Raw genomic sequence first — 26,149 nt, forward strand, 5'->3', positions numbered from 1 at the left:
TGGAGGGAACCGAACAGCCCGACTTGCTCCCGGACTCTCCTCCCACCTGCAGCCCTCAACTCACCTGCCAGCTGCTGCTTCGACCATGGAAACAGCACAAAAGCCGCTCTGCACACCAACTTCCTCCCATGAGTCATCCGGAAAAGGAAGTTCCTCTGCGCTTCTCCTCTCCTCCCATCCTTTCTATCAATACGGTACTCGATGGTTTTAACTCCTTTATTATGCACTTTTCAGGCACATAGGTTGCCTACCGGCCGCTGCAGCGATCATGTCCCCCGGCCGCTGCAGCGATCATGGCCCCCGGCCGCTGTGCGGCCCGGTGCCAGGTACTCCACGGCCCGGCACCGGTCCGCGGACCGGGGGTTGGGGACCACTGTCCTATACAATGTTAAACAACAATACTAGACAACTCACATTGGGCCATTCTTTCCATATATAATATAGTCTTGTGCCATTTTCCCTCTCCACACAGTCTTCAGAAGAACCTCAGTGAAGCCTCCTCTTCATCCTTGGCCAATCTTGGAACTATCTGCCCCTTTGCTGGGGTGAGAGGGAGCCAAAGGTGCACTGGACTTCAAGGAAAACTGTATCCCCATTTCACATTCCACTGTGCCCCCAAAAGTCCCCTCCCTCCAAGGAGGAAGAGGGCTCATCTCAACTGCCTGTTTTTCCCTGCCAGTCTTATCAGGAAGTATACAAGTCGCTTCCTCATTCTTCCCTTGCCAGGCACTGCCATTAAGAGATTTCAAATTTCAGCCTCCATTCCAAAGCAGCCAATTGCTGTTCATCCATCGGGCCTTGCTATCCGCTGATTCTTATAGGGGCCAAAGGGAGGTGGGAAAGAGAGTGAGGATACACACCTTCTATCATCCTTTGCTCCACACAATCTATGAGTTTTTGAAAAGTACAGTTGGAAAGCACGGTGATGGCGTTAAAGCAGCCACAACTTTGCCAAATTTCAATCCCATAGGAGTCATGGGTCCCAGATTTTAGGTGTATTCTGTAAGTTATCCCATTTGAGCTAAGAAGATTCAACAATTGTTTCACTGTGGTGCACCATTTCACCCAATTGAAGGTTATAAAGCAGTGATGGCTAACCTTTTTGCCATCGTGTGCCAAAAGCAACACCCATAATTCCATGTGCTCCGCCCACCCCCGCGCATGTGTGCGTGACCCTATACTCCCCCCGCTTTTGGCACGCGATGGCACGGTGGGCCCAGTAGGCCTGTTTTTTGCTCTCCCCAGGCTCCAGAGCCTTTCTAGGAGCCTGGGGAGGATGAAAACAGCCTTCCCCATCCCCCCAGGCCCTCCGGAGGCAGGAAACAGCCTGTTTCCCTACTTCCGGTGGGCCCAGAAGGCCCAAAAAATCAGCTGGCCAGCGCGCGCATGTGTGCCAGTGCTGAGCTCGCGTGCCCACCAATATGGCTCCGCGTGCCACCTGTGGCATGCGTGCCATAGGTTCGCCATCACAGTTATAAAGTATCAAGCAAACACACGAGTTTTAGTATATAGTTGCAATTATACATGCAATTCATTGCTAAAGGATATTGATGCAACATTCTTAATGAACAAGGTCAAAGGACATTCACTTCCAGGTTTCATGTAAGTAGTACTTCTTTGGTTCTTATTGGTTATTTAGCTCTAAGTAGCTGATCCTAGGGGGCATGAAGATTTCTGAATGATTCAAAAGCTTATGAAAACAAAACAGAAGTAAGAGCTAATACAGTGCAGGCTTAAAATGGTGCCTTGTGTCCTATAGCATTCTTCCTAACCTGGTATGTATAAACTTGTTGGGATTGCAAATCCCAGAATTCCTAACCACTGAGGTTTTGTAATCTCTACACATCTGGATGCCAATCTGGATTAGACAGGCTCATTGTGTCCATCACAACATTGTCAAAAATGAGAAGTAGTAAATGATTCCACGGTAACTTAATTTATGGACCAGCTCTTCACTATTGGCAGATGTGGCAAGTGGTTAGGCTGCCCTTATCAGAGGTCATTTATACAAATGCTAAACATAGTTAGATCAGGTTGAAGTGGCTTTAAGAAAACCATGGTGTAATTTCAATACTGGTTGACTCACCAACTTAAATGTGTTGGGTCTGGAAATAAACAGTTTGCTGTGCTCAAAAGAAAAGGAAGCTTCTTGAGTAAATAAATAAACCCTATTTTATCAGGCAGTTGACCTTCTTACTGTAGGTATGGTTAAGAGATTATGCATTTTAATTTCAGGGTGTTGTTTGGTGCAACCTATTTAAACATCTGACAGTACATAGCTTAGTACAACATCCCTTTGGTTATAGTGATTGATTCCAATGAATATTGTTCTCCAAGAATGTCAAAAATAAACAAGAGGCTGGTGAAAATTAATTTTTTTCCCCAAGGGCCAGTGTACTTTTCAGTATTTTATTAAACTATGATTATTCACAAGGCTGTGACCTTTTCTCTGTCTTTGTTTTGCAAAATAAAGAAACTCGTGTTTTGAATAATAGAAGACTTTCTGACTTCAGTAGCAGCCTTGCAGCTGTTGTGGTTCACAATGCCTGGAGCCCAGAATAAAGATGGTTTTTCAAAAATATTTATAAGAAGATGCAGCGTATATCTGATATGTAGACTTTAACATAAAAAAAAAGAGTTGTGGCTAGCTGCCAAGTCTGACTGAATGCAGATGTTGTTTGAAAGGGTTTGTTTTATGTACATGACCACGATAATAGGGTGTTATGAACTTTTTGGAATGTAGCAAAGGCTTCCACGTTAGCAAAAAACTAAATTTAAATTCATATTGTGCAGTCCCACATTTTCCAACCCAGATCCTTTGAAATGGACTTCAGCTTCCAAAATTTCAGTGGCCAGGCTGGCAGAGAACTGGATCGATAGTTCTTTCTGAGATACTCAAATTGCAAGAGCTTGTGTATATAGTTTTTTTATTTTTGTACAGTAAAGCAAGCACCTCTGTTTTAATACATTGGTTTATGCAACATTCACTTTTAAGAAGAAAGGATTGAGTCACTTTAGGTTTTGGCATTCGATAAAATCAGATTGATATTTCTAAGCAGACATTTCTGTATTTAATAGTTTTGGAATAAAACTTTGATCTTTACTGCCAATTGTAGTGGTTTTAATATGCTAAGAGTCAATGACTTGATGGCATGTAATAATTGTAACATTTTAATGTGGTTTTTTAAACAGTTTTCTTATTGGTTTGGGTGTTTTAATTATTGTGGATTGCCCAGAATCATATAGATGTGATGGGCAATTATATGAATTAAATGGATCGATGGATAAACCAACAAACAAGCAACATATTTTTGTTTATTTGGTGAAGGAGAGCTGCTGATAAATAACTAAGAACAGTTTATATTTAAAACTTTTTGTTGTTCTATGCATAATGCATTCTGGATTGGATTCTGCATGTAGACATTCATTATTTACATACTATCCCTTTTTTAAAAAAAGTCTCATGAATTTTATAAAGTAGCATGGAAAGAATATTCAAGGTTCATTTTAGGAAAATAATCATAAAGGAGATGAACAAATATAAGAACAAGATATTCTGGATTAATCAAAATTGAATAGAAATACTGATTCTTGCGATTTGAAGATAGATCCATGGAGTGCATAGAATACAGCTTGGATTCCTCAACAGATTCTTTTTGACATATCACAACTTTTCCTTCATTTTTATGATTTTCCTTCAAAAGCTAATTGTAGGAGGTTAGCACCCACCCCTTTCCTAGAAGAATGAAATATTTTGGGAAATATTAAAAAGGCAGAATATTACATTTCCCTGGATGAGAAATGGAGAAGCATATTTTACAGACAAAGCAGCTCCCACCTTCCTGCCCCCCACCCTTTGTCAATGGGCAGAAACCCAATCCTTTGTCAAAGGACATTTGCAACACAATAGCAACGGAAACTAACACAATGGGCCCCATCTAGCAACCGAAACTCACGTGACTTGGGAAGCATGTGACCTGGGAAGCACATGTGACCATCAACCAGCAAGGCTAGCTAAGACCCCCACCCCCTGGGAGTCTGACAACCAATAAGGATACTCTTTCGGGGGCCCAGGAAATGTAAAGCCAGAGAGAGCATAAAAACCTGAGGATTTACTGCCCTTTTCTGTTCAGGAACTCAAGCCATGTGATCCTGTCCACCATTAAACCATCTTTCCAAGCAGTCTCCATGTTTCCAGTATCTTTTTCCCCACTTGGAGCAGAACCCAGAAGGATATTTCTTCCTACACTAATAGAACTTACTATAGGAATGCCGAGGGAGCATTCAAGAAGCACATGTATTATTAGACTACCCTATATCACACCTACAGCTTTGATCTCATTGAACCACTTAACAGTAAGCTTTCCAACCTATCACAATCAGCTGTGATATATCAGCTGTTGAAATGGCATCATACTTATACATCTGAGAAGGTTGCAAGATTCTTAAACATTGCTATGGCCATTAGAAGTCACTGGATTTGCTCTACAACCAAGTAAATACATGTTTTTGCTTTTCCATCTAACCTCTTTCACATTTGTTGATTGCCATATGCCTGGCTCCCCCATCAATCTTGGATACCCTTCCCAGCATTCTTTATTCCCTGATAAATTTGATATAACCACATCATATTGGCTTTTGCTGTGCATTACACACTGCTGTTTATATGTTTTCATTTTATCTTTCTTTAATTACTGTGCAAGTTCACTGATTTTTTTAAAATTCTATTGGGCTGTTGCCATCTATGAAATAATTAGATTTTCTATAGCCTATGCCTTGTTTTCCATGATAACAGAGTAGAAGATATGTTTCAAAAGCTGTTTTCTGTAATTAGTCAATGTAGCAAGCTTATCTGATCCAGCAAACAAGTGTAAACTCTGATTCTGTTTCATCATCTGTTCTGTCTCGGTTTGGGGAATAGGCTTCTTCCCAATGTCCAGGTTGAGCCCCAATATACATAGAACTAAATGTCATGCTTAAGTCTGGTGTGTTTGTAAGTGAAAGCTCCCCAGAAACTCAACGCCTTATTCTGGAATTGGCTGTTGACTTTCAGGGATGACTTGGCTGATATAAACACTTGGCAGACAAGATAAAAGCCAATTTCAACACAAGATTTGCCTATTGGAGTATGCAGCAATAGAGACTATATAAATGTCAGTGTTTGGGGATTAGTTTCTTGACTCTCTCTCTCCCTGCCATTCTGAATTGATGTATATTTGGATGTGTTCTTCAAAGATCACAGAAGGCAACTGTGTCTTGTTGACATATTTATTTACTAGTGCAATAATTTTTGCCCCATACTATGATAGCTTTATTCCTAATATTAATTGCATACATTGGATCTCCAAGACTTAGAATCATACTTATGTACAGAAGATCAGATCCCTACCTCTTTTTTTTTTTTACCTTACCTCAGTGGGTCATAATAGCAGGAATGCATTTCACTGCAGTGTCAGTGCAGAAACAAGGCTGGTCTAAGTCAAATGGATGCCTGCAGTGAAAAGCTTAGATAGCAGAACTCTTACCCGTGCTGGTAAAACGTGAAAAATGGGATAACAAAAATCTAATAAATAAATAAATCTAATTTAAGGTTGTCTTCTCTGACTGGCAGTGTCTCTCCAAGTTTCTTTATCATCATCTTTCTCAGGCCCGTCAGGATAGTGAGCGTGGGACGTCTTGCACTTTAGCCGATGCTCTTGTCTCCCAAGGAGGGATTTTGGCTTTCTAGGAGAATTCCCTTGCTGGTTGACAGGATGTCTTTCCTCAGGAAGTTATGAGATCATATTTGCTTTCCCATCCTTGCGACAGAGACCCAAAGGCTGATAGGCACAGGTTTGTGGGAACAACTTGGATCATCTAATTTTCCCCATTCAGCAAGGAAGGGCTCGGCTTGACTTTCAGCTCTGCGAGTGTCTGCTTACACGCAAGAGAAAGGAGTTGCTTGTCTCCGTTTTTTGAAAGAAAAGTCATTTCCTGCACTGGAGGAACTCATTATGTTAATTTGCTATTTAAAATGGCTATAATTCTTCATTTCTCCAGATATATAAGGAACAAAATAAATAAATAAATAAGACGTAGCTCACAAAGAGAAGCAATGCTTCTTTGGGTGGTGGCTGCATCCATTAATCACATTAAAATTAGAATACTTGCAAAAATAAAATGAACGGAATCTTGCAAGCTTATGTGACTTCTTATGGAAATTTATCATTTCCATCTAATCTTAAGGTTATGTTTCTGAAGTATTTTGAAAAGCTGGGAGGCTTTTGAGGGGGGTTTCTTAGCCATGGAAAATGAGTATAGTAGAGTTAAGTTTCATTTTAGCAGATTTGTGTTTACAATCATATGAGAACAAACTCTAATTGGTTTAACAAACCAATAGCAGTTCTTGGCTTGCTTGCAATTTAGTTCATAATGCCTGGTTTGCATATAATGAGAAAATCAGGAATTGGATAATGTGAGACTTAAATTCTTGCCTGTTTCTGCTTCTGGTTTTCGGGTTTTGGAATTTGATATATATGGCCTCCTTTCCTGATATATAAATATGGCCATTAGTTTGTTCCAAACCAAGACTACTTTAGCTTTATGTCTTTTCAATGAGGCGTATCATAAACTATTTTACCAACAAACCACTAGTTAAGAAGAGTGACTCCATTCAGTTTAGAAAATGTGAATTAAATAGAATGAATATATGTACAGCATTTGATCAGTACAATGTTACTCTCAGGCAGACTTACTTTGTATTTTTGTTAAGTTGCAAGACTATCTCAGCTGTGCAATGTGCAAAATCAGCATTTTGTACCCGTGGCATTCCTACAACTGTTGCTGTTTTTTTTTTTTTTTTTTTTTTAGTAAAGTTCACCAACAATAAAACTCCGTTTGGGATCCATTCAACTCAGAAAGAATCAGAGCCTGCCAGAAAAACAAAAGACAACCTTTTAACTTAAACATGTTGACAGAATGGAATGAGATATTCATCAATTATGAAAAAATAAATAGCCAGGGTTCAGAAAAAGACGCAAAGGACTATGGAATTGCATTTTGATTTTTACAATACTGTCTTTTGTTCTCTTTACAGAACTATATATCACTTGTAGCTGTAGTTGTACTGATCATAACTCTAAAACTTAGAGAGCTTGAAAGAACTTTAAGGCAAAAAGTTCCATAGATAACAGTGTGTTGAGAATTCACTGAACCAGAGAATTAGACTGTGGGAAAAGGTGCTATTAAGAGAATGGAAGGCTAGCATAATCCTTAGTGCTCCACTGAGCTCCATATAATGGTGAAATGAAGGCAGCAAGAGTTGCCTAGTTGACAGTAATAAATCTACTTATTGTGTACATATTCCATGGAGAGCCATTGTCTTGTACACATGGCTCTACCTGTTTCCCTTCCCTTTTTCTCCGTCCATTTTTTGTCTTTTGAGAAATAATGTAACAATTTTTTGCAAGAATGTTTTTCTGATGTGCCAAATCCCTATGAAGTAACTGGTTTAGTACTGGTTAATTGGTAAGGACTCAATTTCACTTTGTACACCCACAGACTGAGTTCCCTTTAGCCCAATGGTACCCAACCTTTTCAGCTTTGCAGAGAGGTGGGGGAGTGGGGATGGTTCCATGTCAGTGGCAGGTCAGTGTGCCTACTAGTTGCGCAAATGGAGCTGCATGTGTTACCGCACTTGCCCACTGCTTATGCAAATGGAACTGCGCACATGCGCTTGCCCGCCACTTCTATGGTCCATTTCCGAATGGGCCACAGCCTAGTAGTGGGCCGCAGCTGGGGTTAGGGACCCCTGCTTTAGCCTACTTGGACTTGTTTTAGGGGCGCTGGTCAAATTGCTAGCTTTGCTGAAGCTTAGTGACTGAAGATTGGACTGGTGCCAAGCATTTCTGATTATGTTTCTTTTTCCTTCTTTTATGTTAGCTAAATAAAAAGAATAAATAGTTAAAGTTAGGTACAGAGATTGAACAACTCTTGAGCAGAATCCCAATTTTAGCAATTTCCCCCTTCTACTTAAGCTCAGTAAGAAGGTTTGTAATATTAAGAACTGTAATACTGATCTCCAGTGTACTGTGTATGACAGAATATAATGCAATGCATAATTTAACATTTTCTAGAATAATGTTTAAATAAAACACTAGGTTTATGCCTTTGCTTCATCTTTTATTCTAACAAATTAATCACTTCAGGCTAATTTTATCAAAAGTGAGTGGGTTGGAAATATGATAAATAAATAATAGTTCTGTGTTTGGGAAGCACTCGCATTAGATTTGGAGTGCTTGTGTTTTCCTTCACTTGTGCTGAAAGAAATATGCATGATTGGGAATCTCACTTTTAGACCTGAATTCTCTAAACTTGTTTTAATTTGGTCTTTATGTATTGGGGTTCTCTTTTTTTGACTGTCCAAAGCTAGAAGTAACAAGGATCTCCCGGATTAGCAGATTTGAAAATAATCAAGCTCAGAGAACACCAAGAACTCCACCATTCAACCCTGGGCTACAAATATTCTCTTCTATTAAAAAACAATTAAACCAGAGGCGACCTGTTTGTCCATTGAGGGTATTTTGATGGGGCAGCATTCCCCATGAAGGAACATGTCCATGACTTGGGTCCTCCTGGCTACTAGTGAAATAGCAGGTAGAGGTAGTGGCTGCTATGTCAATTATAGCCCAGCTTGAGACATGCCGATCTTGCTACAGCTTTTCCCATCACCGGTTTAGATTATTGCAATACACCCTATGTGAAGCTGCAGTTCAGAGTGCAGTGGCCCCTCTTTAGCTAGCATTTGCCAATGAGAGGACATGGCATCTGTGTTACGGGCACTGCATTACCAGTAGGCTTCCAGATGCACCTTAAAGAACTGGTACTGGCCTATAAAGCAGAGGTCCCCAACCCCAGGTCTATGGACTGGCATCGGTCTGTGGCATACCAGAAACCAGCCCATGCAAACAAGCAAAGCCCCATCTGCAGGATGCAGGCAGCACACAAAACCACATCTCCTCACGTCTGTGGAAAAACCTCTCTCCATGGAACTGGTCCCTGGTTCCCAAAAGGTTGGGGGGGGGGGCACTGCTGCTATAAAGCCTTTTATAGCTTGATGCCAAGCAGTCTGGAGGACACACTTCTCCATTAGAGACAATTGGACCAATTCAGTCCAGCTGAGATAGCCGAGTGGTTCCCCCACTTTAGGATGGTGAGGGAACCTATGTTTCAGAGATGCCTCCCAATAGAAATAAGGTTGTCTCCCATTATGTTTTCTGGAAGCAGCTCAAAATGGAGGTCTTCCGGAGGGCCTTCGGGTTGTGATGTCACTTTGGCAAAGGTTTATTGATTGGTCCTTCTTGGGGTTTGTGGATATATATTTCTGAATTTTATGTTTTTACTTTAACTTGAATGGACATTTTAATTGTAATTGGGCATTCTATCTCTGTTAATTTTTGGGAGCCCTTTGGGACTGCAGTGGGGTATAATAAATACAGTAGCTATTTATAGTGAAAAATATATTATGCAGAACATTACTCTTTTGGCGGGAGAGAGAATCTTCCTCTAGCACACGTTTATCATTTAGTTTTATCTCAGCATAAAGGAATCTTGGCTTCCTCCTTGGACCTGCAATTCATTATCCGTTAATGGAAGATTGCTGATGAATTTCAGCTCAATAATATGTCAGTGGTTTATTGAATATGGACTGGGGTGTGTGGGTTTTTTTTTTTTTTTAAATGAGTGCATCTTGCTTTATTCAACTCTTTTTAATACATTTTAGAATTCCCTCTACGAGGTTTGGTGACATGTTTTATATTTTCACCTTTCTTAGCAAATATGGTGTTGGCACTGCCTGGTTCCCTGCTGAGTAATGTTTCTGTAAGAGCCACCATTCATTCCATTGGGTGTTGCCTTATTTCTCATTTTAGGGCACTGCATTTGTTTCTAGATAGAAATAGTTGCATTTGTTAATATAACTACTCATCAGTTATGAGGTTGGGAGAGAATTAGGATGAAATTTCAGTGGAAAAGAAGCAATGAATGCTCCTCAAAACGCTTAGCTTTCAATTTCCCCCCGTGAGATATTTTCACTGTGTCTACCAAGCTAACCTTATATACATATATTGTTTTTCAGTTACAAACATTTCTTTTCTTTGTAGGAAATAGTTCCTCAAGATGGAGGACGGGAAGCCTGTTTGGGCTCCACACCCAACTGATGGGTTTCAGATGGGGAGCATTGTGGATATCGGACCTGACGGTTTAACTATTGAACCTGTAAATCAAAAAGGCAAGGTAGGTTTCTTCAAAAGGCAATTCGTTCTTGTAGAAATTGTTTTAGTGAAAGAGAAGATGTTTGCAGTGAATGGGAGGCTAATATTTTAAAGTGCTTGGATATTCAGAGTGCTTGGAACTTTTAATTGCTTTTTAAAAATATTTTTTGTTACAATTTTAACTATAACAGTAGAAACTATTACAAACTAAACTTAAAGAGGAGGAAAGAATAAAAAATGCAAGAAAAAAGTGAGAATATCATACACACACACACACACACACACACACACAGAGAGAGAGAGAGAGAGAGAGAGAGAGAGAGAGAGAGAGAGAGAGAGAGAGGTGACTTCCAACCTTTATCACAATAAATTTAAACAAATTTAGGCTCTTCAGCCTCTATAGTTATGAACAAATATTTATTCATCCCATAACCAACCCTTGTCTATAGACAAATGCATTAATTCTTCTTTGTACCCTTGCACAAATTTCTTCAAGGCTATAATAAGCCTCTTGTGTTTAATAGCGATTAAACATTTTATAGAGTCAGTTTGGTGTAGTGGTTAAACCATCAGGTTAGAAACTGGGAGGTTGTGAGTTCTAGTTCCACTTTGGGTACAAAGCCAGCAGGGTGACCTTGGATCAATCACTTTCTCTCAGCCCTAGGAAGGAGGCAATGGGAAACTACTGCTGAAAAACCTTGCATAGAAAATTGCAGAGACTTGTCCAGAGAATCTCCAAGACTGAACGGAAGAAAAAAAAAAATCTTACTTCTAATACCACAGATATAAATAGAAGTCCCTCAGTAATAATGCAACATATAAATGTGGATTCAGATCTGCACCCAAGACATTTAAAGTGAACAAACGACAAAATAATTATCACAATATAGCATGTTTGAGGGTTTGTTATTTTTCTTTGAAATCTTACAACAGAGCATGCCTCAATATTTTTTCCTTCTGAGAAAAAAAAAAGCTTCTAAGTGTTAATGTCAATCTCATCTTCTCAACCCAAGGAAAAGAGAAGAATAAAGGTTTTACTGAAAACATACAGGATGCACATCCATTATTTTTTTTTTTGAAAATTTAAGAACACAGGCTAAATGTGTGTGGAAATTCTCAGTTATTCCAGAACTGATGAAGCTTCTTGGATGAGAAGTGAAACATTTTCCTCAAAGAAAAAACAGTCCAGTTGCTTTTCGAAAATGAACCTTTGAGTTAAAAATACAGGATTCCCATCAACCCTGCATTTAATGTGGTTTTCAGTTCCTACTGTTGGTTTTAAAAAATGTTCAGTTTGAATGGGCTATTAGTCTCTCTTTAAAAAAAAAAATCAAAACATTTATTCCTACAAGTTGAAGGTGTACAGAAGAGATAACAGAAGTTTTGTTATGCAAACAAAAGCATCTGCTTAGCACTGAATGTTGCCCATTAAATGATTGTCTAAGGGGCTGATATTCCACTGACTGGGTTTCTTTTTTGTATGTTTTGAAGCATTTGTGCAATAGTAAAAACAATTTGTTCAAGAAACAAAACATCAAATGAGCAGACAAAATGAAACCATCAGAATCCTTTTCAATAGAAAATTAAAAAATAATACAATCAACTCTAGGTGCAATTCATTCTGCTAAAGTATCATTATTGTGACAGAAATAGGCTTGAAAATGCATATTATACATCATAAGCACAAGCATAATAGGCTCATTAAGGTTTTTTTTTAAAAAAAATAATGGCTTCCCTTAGTTTGTGCGATTTGTTCTTGAGATGCAGCATGGTTGCAGACATTGGAAAACTGAACAGGTTTTCAACCATATATCATGATTGTGATTTATTTTGATATTTTAAGTAACTCAGTGTCCAAAATCAAGGGGGATTCTCTATCAAACAAGACTTTAAATTGTCACAGTAGATATAGTTTATAAGGACTTATTGTTATTCTTGTGGCTAACTGCCTCACAACTGTAACCAGCACATTGTGTGAGCGCATTAATTTATGCATAGAATCCTTTGGGAAGCTGAAGATAAATGTGCGATTGTGACTGAAAACTGAAGCCATGCTTTGTTCATTTGTTTTTTTCCTTTCTTCATATTGTGATATCACATTTTGCCTTCCATTGCCCTCAGTAATGCTGTGGATGGCATGAAAATAATTGAATGCTCGTGAGTTGTCATAAGAGCCCTAGACCGGCATTTCCTGACCTGATGTATTCCAGATATATTGTGAATGCAACTTCTTAAAAGCTCTGGGGAATCTGAGTTAAGGAAGACACTCAACAAGACACTTTGAGGGAATTATAAATTAGACTGCTATTTTCATCTACAGATGATCATGACATGTAGCCTGGTCCATGTAAAAAGGTAAAGGTTCCCCTCGCACATATGTGCTAGTCGTTCCCGACTCTAAGGGAGCGGTGCTTATCTCCGTTTCAAAGCCGAAGAGCCAGTGCTGTCCAAAGACGTCTCCGTGGTCATGTGGCCAGCATGACTAAACGCCAAAGGCACACGGAACGCTGTTCTCCAACGCGCTGCTTGGAGAATCCAAAGCTTCGGGTTATTCAATAGTCGAGTAGCCTACACTGAGTGTGTTCCTTTAAATTTCTTCTTCAGACACGCCCACTTGCTTGACAGAGCCTCAGTTTAGTTCACTCAGTCGAGCCTGTGACACTGTCTGAAATTTTCTCCACTTAGTGACTTGACTATTGTTTCTTCTGAAGCTTTGGATTCTTCTCTAATAACAGCAGCGGTGAGTGAATTGGGACTGCATAGCCAGGAAGATCTTCTCCTTCTTAGAGAGAGCCCGTTTTCCTCCCCTGCTTGCCGCCGGCGTGAGGGTTGGTTCCCCGGCCTACCGGCAATACCGCCCCCGCCATTGACTTGCCTCCCTGGGCGGCGTGGAGTTAAGGCCCTGCTCTCAGCGGCACACTCCATTTCCAAGTGACTTCTCAAGGCGCTGAACTTCTGAGGCATTGAGCGCATTAAAGACAGCCGCAGAATAGTTATTTCGTCCGCCGCTACGTGCGCACGCTTTGGCGGCGCCCAGCAGCCGTTTCTCCGTCGCCTCATCAAGATTGCGGGCGGCGCTGGGAGTGCCTTTGGGACTCGCGCGCCCTGTTTTCCCCTCAGGCCCTGAGAGCAGAGTCCTAACAGCTCGCGCCCTTCTCTGATCCAAGTTACTCTGCTGGACTGCTCATCGGCGATCGCCTGGCAAGGGATCGCAAGCATTCTCCTGGCAACCGGCCTTTTGTATATTGGAGGGTTCGCGCCATTTTTCCCCTGTCAGAACTTCTGGCGCGCCAACGGCTTCCTATTCTGCCCGGCAACTAATTACACAGCCTCACTGTTAAATTTGACTGGACGTTTTATTCTGCTATTCTGCCCGGCAACTGCTTACACATGCGCAGTTCTTTGCTTCAGCCTGACTGCTATTCTGCCCGGCAACTGCTTACACATGCACAGTTTTTCGATTCAGCCTGCTGTCAAAATTAAATGGGACTTTTCTTCTGCTGTTTCTTCCAACTCTGAAACGAAGTTTCAAGCCTGACCTTTCTACTTACCTTCTTGTTATTGGATGTTCCAAGACTGACCTTCTTTACTTACCTTCTTGTTTACTGACTGTTACTGTTGCTTTACCTTAAAAAAAAAAAAAAAAAAAAATCTATATCTATATATATATAAGTAAATATTTAAATACAGAATTTAATAAGGCTCACCTGATTGCGATGGCGGAGCTTGAGCTCTCTTCTGATTTTGAAGATGGTCAGTGCTCTCCAGAAAGGCCACTTCCAGAGAGGACACGCAAGGCAACTATGAAGCGTTCTCATCATCAATCGTCCTCTTCTGCAGCTACTTCCTCTAAAAGGTCGAAATCTTCTACTGCATCTGACAGAGACGCTTCCAGGAGACACAGGGCTCTGGAGAGACAATTTGAAAAGGCACGTAAGCAATCCCACAGGTCCAAGGCTACGAACCTGCCTTTTACTACCTTGACTGTGGCAGAGGCTGAGGCTCTCCCTTCACAGGAGACAGCTAACCAACAACAACTCACCACACCTGCCCAGCCTGAACTCGATTCGGGCCCCGCTCTGGGTTCGGCCCTACCTATGGGACCCGTTGACCTTTCTTACAAGGCCTCTCTTACTCACAGAAGGCAACCTGAGGCGACATTTACTCCAACTGCAGCCGGATTACGCGCTGTGGTCGCAACGCCTCCAGCACCACCTGCGTATGACATTCAACGCCTAATTTCTGACACAGTTTCCAAAACCTTAGCGGCAACCGCTCAGCAACCAACTCACTATGTGACCTGGCCCCAGGCGCAATTCCTTCCGCCTCCCCCACCACCACCTCGCTTAGCTCATCAAGCGACCAGTCATTACCAGCCCACCTTGCGTCCGGACTCATCCCATCATGATTACGGGCGCAGCGGCGAGTCGTCCTCGGAAGAAGGTGATGCGGAGCTTCAAGACATGGAGCTATCGGAAGACGAGGATATGCCTCCCGACAAGCCCTCCTTTTCTGGCCTCTTCCGACCGTCGCTATTTAAGTCCCTTCTACATAAGGCTAAGATAGCAACTAGACTAGCAGATCCATCGACGCAGGTAGATCAACAGGATCCCCCTTCCCATTACGAGGCCCTGTTTACGGCGCCAAAAGCGGAGGCAGATTTCATCCCGTGTCCGCAACTATTCTCGGACGTGGTTCAGCGTTCCTGGGTTTCTCCTGCGTCTCTCCCGGCACCTACAGGTCTGGACAAGAAGCTATATTGCTCGGCACCTAGCTTGCAGGACATTCTTCAGCTGCCAACCGTGGATGCTCCGGTTGCCAATCTCACCTCCTCATCTGTCATCTCTGGTGACGTAGCTGATGGTCTGCGCTCGGAAGATCGTAAGGCAGAGTTCACCTTTCGACGCACACATAATGCGGCTGCATGGGCTGTAAGGGCGGCTACCTCGGCTTCCTTCTTCAGCCGAGCTACGTTGATATGGCTCCGTCAACTTCAGGAGCGTCTTCCACCTGAGGACTCCCGCCTCCATAAGGACGTTAACAAACTGGTGGCGGCTACTGAGTATACGGCGGATGCCTCACTTAATGCTGCAAAATTTGCATCTAGGGCCCTCGTGTCCTCGGTTACTTCACGCCGTTTACTATGGCTAAAAAATTGGAGAGCTGACGCAAAATCCAGATGGCGCCTGGCCTCAACACCGTATAAAGGATCTCGTCTTTTTGGAGACTCCTTAGACCCCATCCTTGTCGAGGACAAGGATAAGAGGAAGGTCATGCCATCTTCTTATCGGAGAGTAGATCGCAAAACCTCAACATACTCTACCAGGCAGCCCTTTCGAGCAGAAGCCGGACCCTCGGGGTCCTTCGCCTTTTCCTCCAGATCTTACCCTCAAGGATTCGACCGTCCCTTCGACAGGCCCTCCTTCAGGGACCGCGGCCGGAAGCCTCCAACGGCCAAAAGACCTTTCCGCGGAACGGGAGCCCGTTCCTTCAGAAGGGGAAAGTGACTACATTCACCTTCCCATCGGCGGCCGTCTGCGACACTTCCTCAACCAATGGGAGGCCTCAACGACGGACGCCTGGGTTCTGCAAACTATCCGCCTTGGACTTACCCTGGAGTTCCATTCTCGTCCCCCTTCTCGCTTTATACAGTGCCCTCTTCCATCCAATCTACCCAAGCGTCAATTGATGGAGGCGGAGATCCACCACCTCCTCCAAATACGGGCCATAGAACCGGTTCCCCCTCAACATCGGGGGACCGGATTCTATTCAATATTCTTCCTGGTCCCCAAGGCTTCAGGGGGTTACAGGGGCATATTAGATCTCAAGAGGCTGAACGAGTTTATCATCTATCATCAGTTCAAGATGGAGTCTCTACGCTCAATTCTGGCGTCCATTTGACCTTCGGACTGGATGACGTCTATAGATTTGAAAGAAGCGTACCTCCACGTGCCCATTCGACCTTCACATCGTCGATTTCTCCGCTTTGCCTACGACAACAGGCATTTCCAATACAGGGCTATGCCCTTCGGCCTCTCCTCTGCCCCCAGAACCTTTACGAAGCTCCTGGCAGCAGTAGCGGCCCACCTACGTCTACAGCCAGTGCGGCTCCACTGCTACTTGGACGACATACTGGTTCTCTCTTCCACTCCGACCCGAGCCTCCCGGGACCTGCAGATAGTGTGCCGTTGCCTTCGCCAACACGGCTTCTCTCTCAACATCCCGAAGAGCCAATTGCAACCCACTACACGAATCCTTCACCTGGGCACCGTAATAGATTCGGTAAAGGGCCAGGTATTCTTGTCGGCGGACCGCTACTCCAGCCTCCAGTCCTTGGCATCTCAGGTTCTGTCTTCCCGACGTGTGGCATTGCTTCTCCTGTCCCGCCTTCTCGGGAAAATGATCTCCTGTCTGCTGGTTGTCCCTTGGGCGAGGTTCCACTCTCGCCAACTACAGTGGTTCCTCCTGCCCTTTCAGAGGGCCAGACGGAGCAACTCATCTGCTCGGGTGTCTCTTCCGCCAGAAGTCACTCTGACCCTCCACTGGTGGACTTCTCCGAGACTGAGGCGCGGCTGTTTCTTTCAGAATCTGCAGAGACTTGTAGTAACAACGGACGCCAGCCTCTCAGGTTGGGGAGGTCACCTTCGCTCTCACCTTGCTCAGGGCACCTGGTCTCCAGAGGAGCGCCTCAAAGGGATCAACTGGCTGGAACTGCGTGCGGTCCGTCTCTCTCTCCTTCGGTTCCAGCAAATGGTGGCGGGGCATCATGTCTTGATACGCACGGACAATGTCACCGCAAAGGCGCATGTGAACCGCCAAGGAGGAACACGATCGAGGCTACTTATGGAGGAGGCGACTCTTCTACTGACCTGGGCAGAACAGCATGTTCTATCGCTGGCAGCAGAACACATCGCAGGGTCATCGAACACCGAGGCGGACTGGCTCAGCAGGCAGCATCTGGACCACGCCGAATGGCGTCTCCATCCGGCCCTGTTCGCCGAACTCGTTCGCCGGTTCGGCATGCCTCTGGTCGACCTATTTGCCAGCCGCGAGAATGCACACCTTCCCAGGTTCTTCACCAGGTACCCATGTCCTCAAGCAGAAGGGGTCGACGCTCTCACGTCTCCCTGGCCAACGGGTCTCCTCTACGCCTTTCCACCCCTTCCTCTCCTTCCCCGCCTGATTCGCAGGATAGTAGCAGAAAGGGCAAACGTTATCCTGATCGCACCCCACTGGCCTCGAAGGACCTGGTTTGCGGACTTGGTGGACCTATGGGCGGTGCCTCCGTGGCGGATACCAAACAACAGGATCTCTCTCAGCCAGGGGGTCATACTGCACCCAGAACCCCAGTGGTTGCAGTTGACTGCCTGGCGCTTGAGAGGATCCGACTGAGAAAACGCAATGTGCCCAAAAGCGCTATTCCCACTATTCAGGCCTCCAGACGACCGTCTACTTGCCGGATTTACGACGCGTCTTGGACTTCCTTCTGTGCCTGGTGCACAAAGTCGCACCTGGACCCTACGTCTGCCTCCGTTCCTGAGGTTCTGGGGTTCCTACAGGACGGTTTCGATAAGCGCCTCGCTCCCAACACGCTTCGGCGACAAGTTGCCGCGCTGAGTACTGTTCTATCGACTCCCGGAAATCTTCCTCTCTCGCAGGATCTGGCGATTCGCGCGTTTTTACGAGGAGCAACCAACCTACGTCCACCAGCCGTCCATCGCTACCCATCCTGGGACCTGACTTTAGTCCTGCAGGCTCTTTTACGCCCTCCATTCGAACCCCTTGCATCCGTCAGCCTCAGATTCCTGACCCTCAAGGTAGCCTTTCTGGTTGCAATTACGTCCGCTCGCCGCATATCCGAACTTGCGGCCTTGTCTGTGCGACAGGACCTCTGTGTTTTTCACACGAACCGCGTTGTACTGAGACTGGACCCTTCGTTCCTACCTAAAATAAACTCTGCCTTCCATCGGGCCCAGGAATTGATCCTCCCGGACTTCTGCCCGAATCCTCGGCATCCCCTGGAAGCTGACTGGCACCTTCTGGATGTCCACCGAGCCCTTCGCAGATACATTAAGCGGACAGAGCACTTCCGCAAATCGGAGGCGCTCTTTGTTTCCTTTCTACCCGCCTCTATGGGCCGGAAGGTCTCCTCTATGACTATCGGGAGGTGGATTAAGTCTTGCATCTCCCGGGCATATTCCTCGAAGAACAGACCGGTTCCACCAAGGATCCTCCCTCACTCCACCAGAAGCGCCGCCACTACGGCCGCCTGGGCCACTAATGCCTCCGTTGCTGATATCTGCAGAGCGGCTACCTGGTCCTCATTGAATTCCTTCATCAGGCACTACAAAGTAGACTCCTTCGCCTCGGCGGAGGCGTCCTTTGGTCGCCGGGTTCTCCAATCTGTGTGTCCTTCTTCAGACGCCACTCAGCAGCCAACCCCCCCTATCTGAACTTGCTTGGGTACATCCCGAAGCTTTGGATTCTCCAAGCAGCGCGTTGGAGAACGGACGTTGCTTACCTGAACGTCCCTTCTCGACGCGCTGCTGGAGAATCCAACCCACCCAGCCTGGCTGCTGCGGACTCTTCCCTGACGACTTACAACGACCTCTCCTTCGTGAACAAAACTGAGGCTCTGTCAAGCAAGTGGGCGTGTCTGAAGAAGAAATTTAAAGGAACACACTCAGTGTAGGCTACTCGACTATTGAATAACCCGAAGCTTTGGATTCTCCAGCAGCGCGTCGAGAAGGGACGTTCAGGTAAGCAACGTCCGTTACCTTCCCACCAAAGGTGGTCCCTATTTTTCTACTTGCATTTTTTACGTGCTTTCGAACTGCTAGGTTGGCAGAAGCTGGGACAAGTATCAGGAGCTCAACCCTCTCTTCTGTGAGAAATTTTGTGGAGGAGAGATGATAAAAATAGAGTAGAAAAAAAATCCATGGACTTAGTATACAAATCTAGGCTTTTTTAGAAGAAAGTGTTCTGTTTTGAATTTGGAAGAAAGAGCTTAAAATAAGCACATTTTAAAACTAATGCTCAAAATTTTCAGCATGATGAAATAGAGGGAATTTTAGTATGTAGGTCAAGAGGTGATGCTACAGGCTTCCTCTCTGAGGGAAGTCTAGTGTCCCTCTAAGGAAGTAATCTCATCTAGGGGAGAAAGAAGGTGATGTTACCTTCTTATTTCTAAGTAAGTTTACTTAGAAGTAATGCAGCACTATGTAAATCATTCTTATTCCAAGGAAGCCTTGGAGTATTTTAATTCTGTTAATTTATTACGGAAGACATTCTCAACAAGCTTTGCCTGATAATATATGACAGACATTAGGGAAAAATTCTTTGGATTTTGGAGAGTTTCAAAATTAATAAATTTATGAAGTGCTTTAAAATAAAGCATTGATATGTATGCTTAAGAGTTTATTCAAAGACAATATGAGAAAGTGTCCCAATAACATAAGACACAAAGAATATATACAAGAATACTAAGGAGCATAATATAACAAAGAATACTTAACAATATTGAAGAATAAAAGAAAAACCTTAGACAGTTTTGTCCAGTCAGGAAACTCCACAAAGGTAACAGTCAGTGGATATGGCTTAGGACCCAGTTATTTACGAGACCACCTTCTGCCTCCGATAACCTCCCACCGGCCAACACGCTCCCACAGAGAGGGTCTCCTCAGGGTGCCGTCTGTCAGGCAATGTCGGCTGGCGACCCCCCAGGGAAGAGCCTTCTCTGTGGGGGCACCCGCCCTCTGGAATGAGCTACCCCCAGGGATACGACTAATCCTGGACCTCCGTACCTTCCGCCGGGCCCTGAAGACTTTTCTATTTCAGCAAGCCGGGCTGGGTTAAAAAAATTTTAATTGGGTGAATTTTATGGGTAATGGGGTTTTAAATTGGAGAAGCCTAAGATAATTTAATTCTGTTTTAATGTATTTTAATATTTGTATGGTGTGTTTTTAATTCTGGCTGTTCACCGCCCCGAGTCCTTCGGGAGAGGGGGCGGTATAAAAATTTAATAAATAATAATAATAATAATAATAATAATAATAATAATAATAATAATAATAATATATCCAAAGCTGACTAATACGCAACACTTTGTGTTTTTTGGGTCTACGCTGAAGTTTTCTCTTATGGAAGCTTCTGACTAGCTTCTGTAAGTTCCAAATCATAATTGTTTTCAGTGTCCTCATTCTATTTGATTTTGAGAAGGGCAAGGAAGACCAGTTTATCTTATCTTGTTCCTGGAATGGTCTGCCTCTTCCTACCAAGGATAGAGCATTCCAAGCTTAAGGAGTATTTATTTATACTAGGTGGCAATGAGACCTTCACAAACTTTTAGACTGAAGATGAGAAATATTAGCTTATTGTAGATGGATGTCCTGAACCAAGAGAAGCCAAAACAAAGTATAACTTTTTGGTGGGTAAAATAAATGCTTGCTTAGTTCTGTATTACATACTCAGCCATTACACAGCAATATAAAGTTTATTCATTCATTTATTAATCAAATTTGCGTGGTTGCGCATCTCACAAGAAGCTACCGTATTTTCCGGCGTATAAAATGACTTTTTAACACATGAAAATCTTCTCAAAAGTCGGGGGTCGTCTTATACGCCGGGTGTCGTTCTTCTGTAACCAGGCAGACCAGCCCGAAAGGCTCTGATGATCCTTAAATGGCTCTCACGATCCAAGCCCTGACGATCTGTTAATCAGGCAACTCAGTTGGGATCGCCAGAGCCATGGAGAAGGAAAAAACTTTTCTCCTTTCACATGGCTCTGACGATCCAAGTTCTGACGATCTGCTAATCAGGCAACTCAGTTGGGATCGCCAGAGCCATGGAGAAGGAAAAAACTTTTCTCCTTTCACATGGCTCTGACGATCCAAGCTCTGACGATCTGCTAATCAGGCAACTTAGCTGGGATCGCCAGAGGCATGGAGAAGGAAAAAAGTTTTCCCCCTCCAGCTTGCTTGCCTTGCTTCGCTTGCCTGAATCCATTCCATCAGCAAGCAACTCCCTGCCTGCAATCAAGCAGGCAGGGAGTTGTGGACTTCAACTCCCAGAATTCTTCAGCCAGCAAAACAAAGCTGGCTGAGGAATTCTGGGAGTTGAAGTCTACAAGTCTTAAAGTTGCCAAGGCTGGAGACCCCTGTTCTATTGGGTAAGTTTTTTTCCCCTTTGAGATCTTTAAAAAAAATAATTAATTGGGGTTTTTTTTAGTTGTTCTTTTTTAGACCTAGCCATTTAAAGTTTAAGAAGTTTTAAATTTAGCTTTCATATAAAAATAAAATAAAATAAAATAATATTTGTGCAGCTTTCTGAGATTTAGTATGTTTTTGTAGTGTTTCACTCTAACTACACAAACACACAAAATCTCACAAAGCTGTATGTGGAATTTTGTGTGTGTAAAGTGTGAAAGTTGTTTTTTTGGGCTTTTTGTGGCTGTGTGAGGTTCCTGCTTGTTTCAGGGGCCATTTTGGGTCTAGCACAGCTGCTTTTACATTGTGGGTGAGCCAGTTGTGTTGTGTTGTGTGTGTGTGAAGTGTGACAGTTGTGGCTTTTTGTGGCTGTGTGAGGTTCCTGCTTGTTGCAGGGGCCATTTTGGGTCTAGCACAGCTGCTTTTACATTGTAGGTGAGCCAGTTGATGTTTTTTAATTTTTATTTGGTGTGCGTTGGAAGAGGGGTAGTCTTATACGGCGAATATAGCCCAAACCCTATATTTTAACAGGAAAAGTCGGGGGTCGTCTTATACGCCCAGTCATCTTATACGCCAGAAAATACGGTACTCTGGGTGGCATATAACAATAAATTAAAACAACAAATATATAAAAACAATCACTATAAAAATATTAAAAGCATTATTAACAATTAGAATATTATTAAAAATTTAAAAGTACAAACCACATGAGAAACTGAATATATCAACCAAAGCGAAGCCATCTAAACATGTCATCAGTTTTGTAGGACCCCCCCTCCCCCCAAGGCCTGGTGACATAACTAGGTCTGAGAGATTTCTGTAAGATTAATGGGGATGGTGCTAACCTGATAGAGAAGACCCGCCTCTTGGGACCCACCAAATATAAATCTCTTGCAGATGGTACTCACAACATGTCTTCTCTGCTAGATCTAATGGGATGTAATTGGGTCTGATGTAATTGGAGAGAGTTGGTCCCTCAGGTAACTTGATTCTATGCCTTGAACCTGACCTGGAAGCAGACTGGCAGCTAATGCAACTCATGGAGTAGAGGTGTCATATGTGCTCTTCTAGGAGCACATTTAACTGCCCAGGCAGCTGCATTTTGCACCAGATGAATCTTCTGGATACGTTTCAAGGGCAGCCTTGTATACAGTATACAGTCCATTATAGTAGTCCAATTTGGAGGTAACTAGGGCAAGAGTGACTGTGATCAGAGTCTCCCAATCCAGGAAACGGCGCAACTGGCATACAACACAAAACTGTGCAATGGCCCTCCCAGCCATGACTGTCACGTGATCGTTGAGTAGGTGTCGTAAGTCTAGAAGGACCCCCAGATTGTACACTAGGTCTTTGTAAGAGAGAACTCAGAGTCAGAGGGGTGCAGGTTGTTGAAACCCAGATTCAAGTCTTCTCTTAGCTACAGAAACTCTTGGTATGGTCACTGCCTTCCCCTCACCCCAACCTAGACCCTAGGTCAGGCCTGTCAAACTAGCAGCCCATGGGCCAGTTGCGTCATGCGCAGGCCATGCCCATCCTGGCTCCACAAAGGTAAAAAAAGTCACGATGCATCACATGACACGATCGAGTTTGACACCCGTGCCCTAGATTGTTGCTGTGGGAAATGTTGCAGGAGGGAGTGCTGTTTATACTGAGGGAAAAAGTGAGATATAAATCAAATAACTCTTCCGAATACAGGAGTCCTTATGTCCTAATGCTGTTTATTTAGTGGTCCAATTTAGTGGTCTAAAATAAAAAAGTCTTTTCTTCTAAAATAACAGATGAGGCTGCTTTCAACTCATTGGTTCATGAATTTTGCACATGCTTGTTTGGATCAGATCTGGAATCTCATCCGCACAAGCCGTTTCAAATTTCTTCCAGTGGAAGGTGATACTACTTTTTACAAAAAGTCATTGTCCACAGTATAGGGCAGCTGTTTCAATTCAGGAGCTGACCAATGATTACTGATGGTTGGGTTCGGGTTCAAGGAGCATAAATCATTCTGTAAGTACACTGAGTAGGACAGCATTTTCTTGGAGCTGCAGTTTCCTGCATCGTAAGGAAGAGAGAGACTAATGAGTGTTAGGCTTTTCAGGCAAGAGAAAGGACTGTTCCTAGATGGGGAACAGCTGCTGGGAGTACATCAGAGTTTTAAAATCTGAATTAGCTGTACAGGTAGTCCTCAACAACGGTTCATTTAGTGACTGTTCAAAGTTAAAACAGCATTGAAAAAAGTGACACGACTTTTTCACACTTACAAGTCCCCATGATCACGTGATAAAAATTCAGACACTTGGCAGTTGACTCTCATATTTATGACCGTCATGGAGTCCTGGGGTCATGTGATCACCGTTTGTGACCTTCTGACAGAGGTCAATAGGAAAGCCAATAGGAAAGCCAGATTCACTTAACACCTGTGTTACTCACTTAATGATGGCAGTGATTCCCTCAACAACTGTGGCAAGAAAGGTCGTAAAATGGGGCAAAGCTCACTTAACAAATGTCTCACTTAACAACAGAAATGTTGGGCTCAATCATGGACGTAAATTGAGGAATACCTGTACAGGTTTATATTACCCTTTTCATTGGTTCCCATCTTAGAAATGGTGGTAAATAAAATCAGGATCAGAGTTCTCTGAATTCCACAAAGAGGGACATTGAGATAGCTTCTCTGCCCCGACTATAATAGCCAGGAAATCAAGAAAGTGTCATTTTGTTGTCCTGGCTTAATAAGGACTAGAGAAATGTGGCACTTTGCAGATTCCTAGCAGGGTGGATGAGAATTGAGAGCTAGAAAAGATTTTCCGCGTCCCCGGAGTCTCTCTCTTCAGACAATTTGTGTGTATTAGGTATACACTCCTAAATTCTGAATCAGTAATGATATAACTACTTTATTTGTACTTTTTAAAATAGATATGTATATAGTACACGCCAGTGGTGAAATCCAATTTTTTTTACTTACCTGTTCTGTGGGTGTGGGCATGGAGGGGAAGGATACTTCAAAATCTCCATTCCCTCCCTACTCCTGGGGAAAGAATATTGCAAAATCTCCATTCCCACCCCAGTCTGGGGCCAGCCAGAGGTGGTATTTGCCAGTTCTCCGAACTACTCAAAATTTCCACTACCGTTTCTCTGAAGTGCTCAAAATTTCTGCTACCAGTTCTCCAGAACCTGTCAGAACCGCTGGATTTCACCCTGGTACACGCTATGTCAATTTGGCCACACCTACAAAAGTAAGGGGAGTGGTGGAGGCACCAGCTAGAAACAGGGAGCCAGTGAATTCTAGTCCCTCCTTAGGCATGAAAGCCAGCTTGGGCCAGTAACTTTCTTTCAGCCAACCCACCTCATGAGGTTGTTGTTGAGGGAAAAATAGGAGGATTTCTGCCTTGACTTATTTTTTTTTTTTTAAAGGTGAGATAAATAAAAGAATTTTACATTGTTTCTCAGACTTTTGTCTAAGATCAAGGGAAATGATTAGATCAGACAGCACTTTTACCTTGCTAGAAACTTGAAATTCTGATTGGAACATTTGTCTCCAAGCAACTAATATTAAATATACCACTAATTTGGAGCCTTAAACTTAGGAATAGTTAAGAACTGTTTAAAAACAGTTACTGTTGAACAGGAATAAAGTAAAAACTCGGTTAGTACTCAGTAGTGATTTGGGTGGTAAGTTTCCGAATATTTTGCAGTACTGTGTGCCAGTATCTATAGTTGCAGCAAGTGGTAGTACCTGCCTGACTTTCTGGGCTTGAAGGTAAACAGTGTTGAGCCTATCTATACTTGGATGGGAGACTGCAGGGAAATGCTAGGGCAGTGGGTTCAACTGAGAAGTGAATTATCTTTTTAGAAGAAGCTGTTGGCAAAGCAATTTGTTTCCTCACCAAAAACCGTACATAGAAATGTTCAGATAATCACCAGATAATCTTTTTTTAAAAAATTTGTTACTTAAGGTGATTTGTCTTATTATTATTATTATTATTATTATTATTATTATTATTATTATTATTATTATTATTATTTATTGAATTTCTATACCGCCCTACTCCCGAAGGACTCAGGGCGGTGCACAGCCATGAAGTAAAACACATAGATATACAAAATTTAAAATCGAATAAAATGAATTAAATAAATTTGGCTGAATTAATACCCATAATTTAAAAAACCCATAATTATAAAATACATTAAAAATTTAAAATTTACACTTAAAAGGGAGAAGATTTAGGCGAGGCCAGCTTGATGAAATAAAAGCGTCTTCAACTCGCGGCGGAAGGTGCGCAGATCCGGAATCCTCCGTATCTCTGGGGGGAGCTCATTCCAGATCGTCGGTGCCCCCACAGAGAAGGCTCTCCCCCTAGGGGCCGACAGCCGACTTTGTTTGGCCGACGGCACCTGGAGGAGCCCCTCTCTGTGGGAGCGTACTGGTCGGTGGGAGGCTGTTGATGGTAGTAGGCGGTCCCGTAGGTAACCAGGTCCTAAGCCATGGAGCGCTTTAAAGGTGGTAACCAGAACCTTGAAGCGCACCCGGAAGACCACCGGGAGCCAGTGCAGCTCGCGCAGGAGAGGTGTTACATGGGAGCTCCATGTTGCTCCCATAACCACCCGCGGGGCCGCACTCTGCGCCAGTTGGAGCCTCCGGGTGCACCTCAAGGGGAGCCCCATGTAGAGAGCATTACAATAGTCCAGACGAGAGGTGAC

At 43.4% G+C, this 26,149-nt stretch overlaps 1 protein-coding gene across 4 annotated transcripts in view; it reads left to right on the forward strand.

The window, feature by feature from the left end:
* Positions 1-26,149, forward strand: part of MYO6 (myosin VI) — a 134,603-nt gene that overhangs the window by 22,833 nt on the left and 85,621 nt on the right. For all 4 annotated transcript variants that reach the window (XM_060689157.2, XM_087882537.1, XM_060689158.2 and 1 more), the window contains exon 2: positions 10,140-10,272. In XM_060689157.2, the coding sequence (XP_060545140.2) occupies positions 10,156-10,272 (117 nt within the window). In that variant the 5' untranslated portion in view covers positions 10,140-10,155. The remainder of the gene's footprint in view (positions 1-10,139; positions 10,273-26,149) is intronic.

This window comes from Pantherophis guttatus, chromosome 1, assembly GCF_059756535.1.
Source record: "Pantherophis guttatus breed Tessera chromosome 1, ASM5975653v1, whole genome shotgun sequence".
NCBI lineage: Eukaryota > Metazoa > Chordata > Lepidosauria > Squamata > Colubridae > Pantherophis > Pantherophis guttatus.